The 11192-nt window shown below is 29.1% G+C and overlaps 4 protein-coding genes across 7 annotated transcripts in view; 3 read left to right on the top strand and 1 right to left on the bottom strand.

Moving 5' to 3' along the window:
• Window positions 1-3551, bottom strand: part of LOC131662732 (uncharacterized) — a 4344-nt gene extending 793 nt beyond the window's left edge. Inside the window, exons 1-6 of one of the 2 annotated variants that reach the window (XM_058932599.1) lie at window positions 3149-3551; window positions 2869-3083; window positions 2632-2790; window positions 2386-2584; window positions 2017-2263; window positions 1-1928 (exon numbers count right to left, since the gene is read on the bottom strand). The exon at window positions 1-1928 is cut by the window's left edge and continues 793 nt beyond it. In XM_058932599.1, coding sequence (XP_058788582.1) covers window positions 1588-1928; window positions 2017-2263; window positions 2386-2584; window positions 2632-2790; window positions 2869-3074 — 1152 coding nt within the window. In that variant the 5' untranslated portion in view covers window positions 3075-3083; window positions 3149-3551 and the 3' untranslated portion in view covers window positions 1-1587. The remainder of the gene's footprint in view (window positions 1929-2016; window positions 2264-2385; window positions 2585-2631; window positions 2791-2868; window positions 3084-3148) is intronic. The other variant, XM_058932598.1, reaches the window with a different exon arrangement.
• A 1015-nt stretch (window positions 3552-4566) lies between these two features.
• Window positions 4567-5484, top strand: LOC131662835 (bis(5'-nucleosyl)-tetraphosphatase [asymmetrical]). The gene is made up of 2 exons (XM_058932796.1): window positions 4567-4828; window positions 5023-5484. Exons 1-2 carry the CDS (start codon window positions 4714-4716, stop codon window positions 5337-5339), a joined length of 432 nt encoding a protein of 143 aa, XP_058788779.1. The 5' UTR covers window positions 4567-4713; the 3' UTR covers window positions 5340-5484.
• A 103-nt stretch (window positions 5485-5587) lies between these two features.
• On the top strand, window positions 5588-8022 carry LOC131662832 (DNA-dependent metalloprotease dvc-1). 2 transcript variants are annotated; one of them, XM_058932792.1, is made up of 6 exons: window positions 5588-5942; window positions 6014-6174; window positions 6240-6348; window positions 6414-6533; window positions 6601-6819; window positions 6892-8022. In XM_058932792.1, exons 1-6 carry the CDS (start codon window positions 5847-5849, stop codon window positions 7921-7923), a joined length of 1737 nt encoding a protein of 578 aa, XP_058788775.1. In that variant the 5' UTR covers window positions 5588-5846; the 3' UTR covers window positions 7924-8022. The 2 variants fall into 2 exon arrangements, with proteins under 2 accessions (XP_058788775.1, XP_058788774.1); XM_058932791.1 differs by having other exon boundaries at window positions 5589-5942; window positions 6601-8022.
• A 141-nt stretch (window positions 8023-8163) lies between these two features.
• LOC131662833 (protein misato) lies at window positions 8164-11167 on the top strand. 2 transcript variants are annotated; one of them, XM_058932793.1, is made up of 6 exons: window positions 8164-8288; window positions 8353-8505; window positions 8590-8670; window positions 8740-9186; window positions 10059-10866; window positions 10949-11167. In XM_058932793.1, the coding sequence occupies exons 2-6, from the start codon at window positions 8428-8430 to the stop codon at window positions 11158-11160; spliced, it is 1626 nt and encodes a 541-aa protein (XP_058788776.1). In that variant the 5' UTR covers window positions 8164-8288; window positions 8353-8427; the 3' UTR covers window positions 11161-11167. The 2 variants fall into 2 exon arrangements, with proteins under 2 accessions (XP_058788776.1, XP_058788777.1); XM_058932794.1 differs by having other exon boundaries at window positions 8165-8288; window positions 8359-8505.
• Window positions 11168-11192: the final 25 nt, after the last annotated feature.

Genomic DNA, 11192 nt, shown 5'->3' with positions numbered 1-11192 from the left:
TAAAATTAATATTGCCGTGTTAAAATTTGATAGAAAGAGAAAAAAAATGAATTGAATAAAATAGAGTAGAGTAAATTTTATCTTTTGTTCTTGGTAAGAAATGTGCGAGTAACAAAATCAATTATCAGAATATTAAACCTGTTAATTTTTAGAATATTCGTGAATGTTTTTATAGAGGCAATAAAAAGCACACGATGCAAAGGGCATCAATCGATCAATTAATCAATCAATCGATGTAAAAGATTCAAATAATGTAGTAAATAATAGACAAGCACAAAAGAAAGAGCGCACTATAACATAATAACATTAGTCGATACTAGTGTGAGAAAATGATTTGATCCTTGTGCGGACATTTACACGACCGAGTGACGCAAATGGGAAATCACTTTCTCACGCATGAATCTAACTTAAAACTCATGTTTTGTTTTACATTTTTAATTAATTTCATTTGGCATTCGAAGAAGACAGATTCATGATTAAAAATGATTACTTTATTTTCAATTACTTAGAAGGGTTTTAGCAGGGTACATACATACTGGCAGTCCACAACTTCATTTATCAAATCTGATTCAATACCGATATTCTCTATGATTTGTTTCTTGGCTATTCTTAATTAATAAATCATCACCACACATAATATACACTAATGTCCATTTAGGCTTGGGCTATTTTTTTTATTGTACATAAATATATTTAAGAAATTAGATTGTGAAGGTGTAATTAGTTTCACGTAGAACTAAAATTCGGCTTATTAGGTGTCTGATAAAAAATAAAAGTTTAAATAAATGTTACATTATAAAAAATAAAAATGGTATATATTACATCAATCGTCATTAGCGTAAGCAGTGAAGTACAAATAATTATCATCGAATTAAAATCCTGGAGTTGGTTCTTGTCTAAGATTAAGCTCCTAATAGATGTTTGTCAATTATAAATAAGTGTGAAAAATATATATTTCTTATAAAAAAAGATGCCGTTTTTCACAAATACTTTTAAAATGACGTTATTTGTTACAGAAGATACTGTTAATTATCAATAAAGAATGTCGTTATTTTTCTTTGGTACATAGAATAACATAAAATAATATTTTATGTGCCAAATATTGTCCAATATGACGTTAAAAAATAGTTATTGAGGATGTCATTTTTTTGCAATAGGGGATTAATTTTAACATTAAACTGAATAACAAAATAAATAAAAAAAAGATAAGTGCACTTGGCGATACTTGTATAACACGACTTTACATGAAAACGACATTCGTACAATTAGATTTTACAAAAAAACTAGTGAAAAAATTTTTCCGAAAGATATAAGCCAAAAATTACAGTTGAATTTTTGAAAATTAATTTGAAATGAATATTTTAATATTTTTTTCCAGTTTTTTATCGCAGTATTATGAAAAATAGTATGATTTTATATGTATTACATTTATTGAACTATAATTGTATATTTTATAGGGTTATAATTCCAGTACAAAGAATGTCGTATTAAAAGAAAAATCAATAGTCAGATGCCAAAATCAAATATCTATTTTTTTTTCATTTCCATAATTTATTTTGAATAAGTAGAAATTTCATTATCTTATTATTAAGTTTGTGTATAATCTTTATCAAAACGATCATCATGACCCCAAACTTTACTACTAGTATTCGGTTTAGATAACCAAATCTGTTCATCGTTTATTTTATCTCTCTTTCCTTTTGATAATTTTTTATTATGTTTGTCTTTTGCGGTATCTCCAGTACCAGCTCCTCGAATAGCTCGTGGAATAGATGGTTTTTCAACACTCTTATTTATTAGACATTTATCCATCCACGAAGACATTGTTTTACCTTCTTCTTGTGATGCTTTCATTGTAACATTGACAAGACTATTCTTATCTCCAATTGAACCAGATGCACTTTTACATTTTTTGAAATTATGAGATTCTAAAAGAAAAAAAATTAGTTACTATTACATTGAGACTTTCGTATTGTATAATGAGCCCAATTTAATAAGCAATTGTTTTTCACATACCAAAAATAATATTGTTAGCAAATTTTTCAATTTCTAGAAATGTATCACCATAGATTTTGAAATAAAATTCTTTTATCTCTCCAGATAATGGTTTGAAGCTTTGGTGTGATGAATCAATAATATAAAGTAACATGGCTCTTGACTTTGCACTTAAATTACGATTGACTAAAACACGTCTGACTGATATTAAAAAGTCTTCGGATCCATGTAATGGTTTTTCGAAAATTTTTGAACCATTAACAAATAGCTACAACATTTTTTAATTTAAATTTATGCTTTGTAGACTACAGGTAACAGAAATAAAATTTTCATTTTCAATATTTCATAAAATATGATTTGGTTACCTTCACTTAAATTGATTTACATTACCTGAACAGTAATAAGTTCTATATCTTCTTCTTCTGATGTATCTAACAGCATTTGCAGGTAGCATAGAAGTGGGCCGGATAGAATTTTCAATGGTGTACCATTTATTTTAAAATTACAGTATACTCCTCCCAAAAGAGAAACTGCATTGCGAAACTGCACAATACTTCTTTTTTTTATTTGGTCTCGTTCTTTGACAAAATCAATTTTACATTGATAAATATTTTATAATAAGTAAATTAATAAATCATAATACCTTCATAATCTTTTTGCAGTATTGTTAAGATAATTGATCGTAACATACAGTCAGTTAATGTGTATATCTTAGGATCACAACAAACAATATTTAATTTTATTCCAAATTGTCTATCATCGAGAGCTTGTTTGTGTAAATCTTCAAAAATTTCTCTAGAATAGGAAAATAATTATTTAATAATACCTTAATTTTGTTCTTTATATTTTATTTAAAAATTGCAAGTAACATACTTTATTGAATTACTTTTTAATAAATGTTCAAACATTTGCAGAATTTTATCTACTTTCTCATTGAACATTGGATCTTTGAAACACACATCATCTATAAGATCTATCAAATCACTGAATTTGGAAATATTTGTTTGACCGGGTCGACGTAATGGTGCATCTCGAACATCCGTAAATCCTCTACCTCTTCCTTTTCCAATAACTGACATAGCTACCAGCTAAAAAATTGGTAAAATGTATACCTTAATTATTTCTTTATTTGATTTTGTTAGTATCAACTTACAATTCTTCAGTAATTAAAAAGTTGTAGAAAAATTTTTTAATTTAATAAATTAACAATGTTTCGGTTCAACGACATATCCAGTTCATCTTATGAAGAAAGACCAAGCCATTAAGTCATAGAGACTCTGATGGACTAAGTTCAGACATTGGCTAGAACTTGTAGGTTGTAGGTGAGGATGTAAAAATTTAAAGGGAATATGCACGAATCTGTTGAATCATTAAAAAAATACAGGCGCAATTTTTCTATCATTTGAAAATATCATTATAACCATCCGTTCAAGAAATATTACATTACTCATTACATATATAGTGATATATGCACCTAAATAAGGTCAGTCGATAATATAGATCTACGCTTACAATATGAAGAGGGATTATTATATATGCACCTCACCTTTATAATAATAAGAACTGTGCCAATATAAGAATAGGTTATTTTTTGAAGAATTCTATGTTAATTATCTGTTAAAAGTGGATTTTTTTAAATCTAATAAATCTTTAAAAACATGTTAAAATTATCGTTGCCGTTACCGACTGAGCAAAAGAAGTTGTTCCAGATTTTTTCTTAAATAAATAAATTAGTCAACTTGAAACTTTTTCAAGTGGACTTGAAATTGTTATTGGTAATTAGTATAATATACCCTTATATCCATTGTTTTTAAAGAAAGACTAATTCATTTGTTTAAGAAAAAACCTTAAGAACATTTTTGCTTAGTCGGTAACGCCAACAGAGCGTTAATTCATGACGAGAAATAAATGATATTTTGATTGGATAGAAAAATTATACGTAATTTTTGCTAACGATTCAACACATTTATTTCTATGAAAATCGAATTAAAACGCTACGCAGATTCAATTTCTACTGATCTGGGAGTGTTTAACTTTTAGAATTTTTTTGTTAATAAAAGCTCAATTACGCGGAATTATTATAACGAGTTTTGCAATCCTCGCCAATCACACGCAGTTTTCCTATATTCTATCCGGGTCATGTTTTTTCATCCGAGAAGGATAAATAATTAAAAATGAACGTAATAAAGTATGATATAGACAAATGTATATATAAGTAAAGTATATGTATATACGAAAAATTGTATTACTCAAACTATAATAATGCATGTAGAAAACAATTAATTAAAAAGATGAAACTTCAATTTGTAAAACATAAAAAACATATAATGATATAAAATATATAAAGAAAATAAAAAACATTTTATTAGTAATTATATTAACAATGAAAAAACAAAGAAAATTTACCTTGAAAAAAAAATTTACAACATTTTTCTAAATGAATAAAATTAGTTTTATGTTGACTTCATTTACAACATTTTAATTGAAATAGCTTTTTTTATATCTTAAGGAATAAGTATTTCGTGTTCATATTACAAAAATCGCGGGTCTAATCAGCTGACGAGAGTGACGAGTCACTCTCTGTTAATAATGAATAGCTGCAAACTAATCTCTAAAATTTTCATTTGCTAACTTTTACAAACGAAAGCAGCATTCCCTAGAAGATTAATTATTTTAATAAGCAGAACACACAATTTCTGAAAGAAAAAGTAGAGCATTATGACACCTGGACAAAGAGCCTGTGGTTTCGTTATTTTTCGTAGATTATGCGGAGATATTGAGTATTTATTGATGCAAACTTCCTACAGAGATCATCATTGGACTCCGCCGAAAGGTAGAAAATATCACGTCAAACAAATATTTACTTGGGCAATAATTTTGCGAACAGAGATCTTACAATATATGTTTGTAAATATTTTGAATATAAGCGAAGTAGTCGTAATAAAAGCTTGGAACGAACTTGTAGGATTTTCTAATTTATATTTCAAATACTTGATTTAAAACATTATTAAGATTTTAACCTTGAAGGTCATGTCGATCCTGGAGAAAATGATATGCAAACTGCTTTGAGAGAAACTGAAGAGGAATCTGGTTATTTGAAAGAGGATTTAATAATTTATGACGGTGCAAGGCGAGAAATGATTTATAAAGTAAAAAATAAACCAAAAACTGTTATATATTGGTTAGCTGAGTTGATCAATAAATCCAAGCAAGTTAAAATGTCAAAAGAACATCAAGATTTCAAATGGCTTCCTATTGATGAAGCCTGTCATTTAACTGGCTTCACTGAAATGCAAGATGCCTTGAAGTATTTTCACAAGTACATTGCGGAAAACAATTTATAAAAACGTTCTGACATTATTTGTTTGTAAACAAGATGTTATAAACAAAATTTTTTTAAAGTTCGATTTCTCAACGAAATTTAAAATGTAATTAAAAATAAATAAATGTCAAAAATATATAAATGATAAAATGAAAATATAACATTCAAAGAAAAAAAATGACATCTTGAAATTGTTATTGGTAATCAGTTAATTTTTAACTTTGACCTAAAAAAGACAACGTGACTCAGTCTATTTAACTATATAATACGATTATATGACGTTGAGTGACTACAGACATTCATTGTTTTAAGTAAAATGATTAAGATCACGTATTAATAGACGAAAATAATGGCACTTTTGTCCTGCGAATTTAACTCTTAGAAAATAAATTCTTAGGCAGTATCAAGTTAAAAATTGTGACACTATAATATAAGGCTAATAGTTTAGTTTACACTCGAAAATTTTACAAAAACATGTATTTTATGCATGTAGAATAAATATTTAGATGCACATTCATAAAGTTATCAAATGAGTTATGCAAAGTTTGACGAAAAAGTAGCGCAAATGTTACAAAATCAATTAAATTACACTGGAATCACAGAAAATGCATTTTTTTCGAAAGAGGTTAGTTTTTATTTAATCATTGCGAGTATCAAGTTATTGAATATGATATACCCTAATAACTTCTCATTTAGAAAGAAAAAGAAAATTATCGTCCTCGAACGTTGATTGATGAGACACTTGAGTATATTGATCCAACACCAAACATTCATACCCTTTTTGTTCAGTTCAATGAAAAATTTTTTTGGAATGTTTTGCTACCTGTGCAGGTCAAGTGGAGTCCAAGGATGACATCGTAAGAGATTTTCATTGAATAATGTCAATGTGAAATTATGTAACATTGATTCTCCTTTTCTACAGATGTGCTGGAATATGTTCTTTCCATCCAAGAAACAAAGAATGCGTAATTGCTCTGAGCAGCCCATTGCTAAAATTAAGGCCAAGAAAAGATCTTGTTGAAACTTTATTGGTACTGTCAACAGTTTTTATGAATATTTAGCAACCTTGAGTTTAATAATATATTTTTTTTTTCAGCATGAGATGATACATGCATACCTGTTTCTTACAAATGATAACAGAGACAGAGATGGGCATGGACCTGTTTTTCAAAGTCACATGCACAGAATCAATAAAGCTGCAGGGACAAAAATTACTGTAAGAAAATTGTATGCAAACTTAATTTTTAACTTAAACATGTTCTTACATTAACTTTAATTTTTAGATTTATCATACATTCTATGAAGAAGTAAAATTGTACCAACAACATTGGTGGAGGTGCAACGGGCCTTGTCAAAAAAGAGCTCCTTATTTTGGCATGGTAAGAAGAGCTATGAATAGGGCTCCTGGCCCAAATGATTTTTGGTGGTCAGACCATATAGCTAATTGTGGAGGGAAATTCATTAAAATTAAGGAGCCAGAAAAACCTGAGAAGAAGAAAAAGGTATCTAATAATAAGCTTAATAATATCTGTGTCAAAAATTCTGAAAATAACAGTATACTTAACTGGGTGAAGAAATCTAATCTTCATGATGGTAGTGCACAAAATAGAAATAGTTTATCTGATTATCAACAAATTTCAAATCAGAACACTAATAAAAACAGTGCTATTAAATCACAAGCAAGCAATCGAAAGAGTAATGTTTATAATACTTCAACAAGTTTGAAAAAGCTTGGCAACAGTACAAATAATGTTCATGGATGGGGCACTGGTGGTCCAAAGAGTAACTATAAGTCAAGTACAAATGCAGATTCAAAAATACTTCCAGAGTCTACTCAACCATCTTTATTTTTTTCTGGTACTTTGGGAGGAAGTGGTAGTGGACGTAGTAATTTAATAGATAAATATTCCAATCCATCTAACAGCAATCTTGTTCAAAGTACGTCGAACAAGACTCTGTTTTATAAAAATTCTTCAGTAATTTCAAGTATAGATAATCATGAAAAATTGGAAACTGTACAGTGTCCAAATTGTCAAAATAATATAGAAGAAACCATGATTAATAAACATCTAGATGATTGTTTAGAACATACTAATGAACAAAAACATGTTGCTGCTACCTCAATTAAAAAAAGAAAACACAAAGATGATTATTTGACAGGTAATAAAATTTTCAAGCCTGATAATATAACAGATTCAAATAGCATTGAATGTCCATTATGTTCCAAGAAAATAAAGATTGATACATTCAATCAACATTTGGATATGTGTGCAAATAATGATTATACAGATCTAACAGAAAACCAAGTAATAGCACTGCATGATACTAGTTCTAGTTCTGTTAATTTACAAGACTCACCTCATGTCTGCTTAATATGTGAGAAGATCTTGGAGCCTAATGTAACTTTAAATGAACATTTAGAAGATTGTGTTTCTTCTATCTTTAATGATAGTAACAATGATGATGTTATTGAAGAACTAAAAACTGATAAAACAGAACACACAACAAAATATCCTTGTCCAGTGTGCATGTCTCTAATTGATGAAATTACTATGAATATTCACTTAGATTCATGCCTTAACCAACGTTTGTATCAAATATTCTAGTACAATTGAATACATAAATGTAAAAATATATTTATATTATTGAATAATATTGTTTTTTATATTATGGACTCATTTTTGTACGTGTATTTTTGATTAAAAAAGTCGTAATTTAAGTTGTCGTGTATTTTTATTTTAAACAACTTTACTATTAATTAATTGTTTGCTGTTTCATTCAAAAGAAAACAGCGTTACAATTTTTATTTTAATTAAACGTTCATTAACTCAAATACAAAATGGCAGCGCCCAGTGTATTCGAGTTGTGATTATTGTTCATGTGTTTTCAATGTATAGGAAAGTTCAAATTGAATTTTGCTAATACGAATAGTTTACTCAGAAGGTGTAAATTATTACCACGGAAAGTAATTGTATGTATTTGATTGATAATTCTATTTTTAAAGATCCGCATGTGTGAAATTAAATATTTTTAAGGTTAAGGGAGTTTATGAACCACGCTTGGGCTTTGCGGCAATTTTGTATATTTTGGAAAGTCGAAAATAAAAAATCATGGTAACTCAAGAAATATTAACAATTCAGTTGGGCCATTATGCTAATTTTGTCGGTACCCATTGGTGGAACATTCAGGTAAATTCATACTTATTTATTTATAATAATATACATATAAATTTATGTTATAAGAACTTTATTGAGAATATTAAACATTTTTAGGAAACAAATTTTTCTTATGATCCTCTAAACCCATCTGAAATTAATTCAGACGTTCTCTACAGAGAAGGAGAATTACAAAAGGTAGGTTCTTGTTAAAAGTTCAATAAATTTTCATTTGAAATATTCCATTCATTTTGAATTTTTTTTTAGAATATAACTTATACACCAAGACTACTAATAGCAGACTTGAAAGGTGCCTTTGGATATTTGAGTGAAGAAGGTAATTTATTGGATGTGTTCCAAACAGACAATCAAGCACCTGAAATATTATGGGAGGAAAATCGTTTAGAAATTGCTAAGAGACCAACAGCAAACAAGTCACCTTTTATCCAAAGTTTAGAAAAAGCTGCTTCTAGTGAAGAAAATATTACTTATGATTTAGAGAATGAAACAAATACATGGGTTGATTATTTAGTGCCACGATTTCATGCAAGAACAATTAATGTCATTAATGAATATGAGCATGGATCTAGAGATCAACCTTTTGATATATTTTCATATGGGCAAAATTTATGGAAAACTAACAATTTTTCTGAGGATTTTACAGACAAAATTAGAGCTTATGCAGAGGAATGTAACCTGATGCAGGGCTTTCAGGTAATAAGTCAAATATTATAATTAATACCTTGAAACCTAAGCCATTGAATCATTTGTTTGTTGTAAAAGCCAAAACATCTTCATTTTTTCTATATTTATTTTACATGATTACAATAAGTAATTTAACATATTACCTATCAACGAGCATATCAACAAACATAAAAACAGTCATACAAATTCAATGTTTTTTAAAATATGGTTTTGTTGAACAGTTTTATTAGTAATATATAAAATATAAAATTGCAATAAGTTTGTGACATCATGAATAAATATTTAAAAATTTATAGCTTTTATTGAAAAATTCTAAACACCCATCCGCGAATTTTTGCAGTCATTGAAATAATTAGTACATTACGATACTAGTGCGGGAAAGTAGATTCTAGTCTCGTGTAGCGTTTACGCCCGAGCGAAGCGAGGGTGGAATGGTACACAAAACGAAAAATTCTTTTCGACACTCCGTGCGCAAAGTGCGTCTTTCCCGCACGCTCGGCAGAAAACGTGCGTTGAAAATTGCACTTTCCACACGTCGTATAAAAAAATACGGTACGGCACATGTTCGGGAAAGAGTTTCTCGTCTCGTGTACAATGAATTAAACATGTGCCGTATCGTATTTTTTGATACGACGTATGGAAAGCGCGATTTTCAACGCACGTTTTTTACCGAGCGTGCCGGAAAGACCCACTTTCCGCACAGAGTATCGAAAAATCAATTGTAATACCGGTGAAGACTTTTATTCACATAGACCTACTTAATACAAAACAATCTTGTAAAATGAGTATTATTCTCATGGACTAGCTAATTGTTACATGTATATGTTACATTTTAGTAAAGGTGTCAAAAAATAAATACTAATTTATACAATATTTTACAGGTTCTGGTAGATGCTGATGATGGATTTGGTGGCTTGGCTGCATCTTTAATACAGTATTTAAAAGATGAATATGGAAAAAGTATCATAACTTGGCCTGTCTTTGATAGTTCTCATAGAGATCCAACACAATCCGACAATATCAAATTAATTAATACAGTCCTTTTATGGCATCAACTAGGTGAATATTCATCACTTTTCAGCCCCTTATGCTGTGGCACAGATGGTTGGCCTACACCGGGTGCACCTCGCATTTTTAATCACGTTACTTACAAAGCAGATCTTAAATATCATACAAGCGCATTGCTTGCTACAGCTGTGGATACACTTAGCTTGCGCTATAGAAACAAGAGATACCCAATGTCTGTGCTTTCAGATATATGTGCAGATTTAGGCAAGTTTGGTAGAAAAGCTGTTGCGACAAGTTTGAGTTTACCATTTCCTATTTTTTCAAATCAAGATCTGATAGATATGTTGGATGACCTTGATGGTAGTTGCCCTTGGACAAGTTTAACACCAAGATGTAATATAAGTGTAGACAATGTCATGCAAAGTTTAGCTTTAAGAGGTATTTCAGAAAAACGTCTTAAGGGCCCTATGCAGGAGTCAAATGAACAAATAAAAAAATTTGCTTACAAGTGTTCTTCTGTTCATGAAATGATGTCTCTATATTTAGATAGTACTTGCCACTTCTCAGCTTCTCATTTGACTAACATCGAGCAAGTACTCAAAGTAAATGATCCATATCCAAAATTATTTAACAGTAACATTATGGAAGATGGATCTCTTTCAAAGAAACTCAGAATGGAAGGTAAATTTATTAATTAATTAAATATTTCTTATAATTTCTAGTCTTTTTTCAGAAAAAATAATAAAATATCAATTAATTTAAGAAATTAAGAGTGTTCCTGTCATGGCTGGTCTCCATACAGGCAAATTTATGTCCAAAATGTATGATTCTCTGTATAAAGGAGTCGAGCAGAAAGTCAGAAGTTTAAGAAGATTCAATGCATTTATATTGTCAGGATTGGAAGAAGACGAGTTTAAAGAAAGTGTAAATGATTTGTTGAATTGCAAAGATAATTACGAAGAACGAGATATTTAAGCAAAAACTCGTACGTGTAATTTTGCCTGTTA

The sequence above is a fragment of the Phymastichus coffea genome, unplaced genomic scaffold, assembly GCF_024137745.1.
Source record: "Phymastichus coffea isolate CEN01 unplaced genomic scaffold, Cenicafe_Pcof_1.1 PCOF00028, whole genome shotgun sequence".
Classification (NCBI taxonomy): domain Eukaryota; kingdom Metazoa; phylum Arthropoda; class Insecta; order Hymenoptera; family Eulophidae; genus Phymastichus; species Phymastichus coffea.
This window is presented reverse-complemented; position numbering and strand designations above follow the sequence as displayed.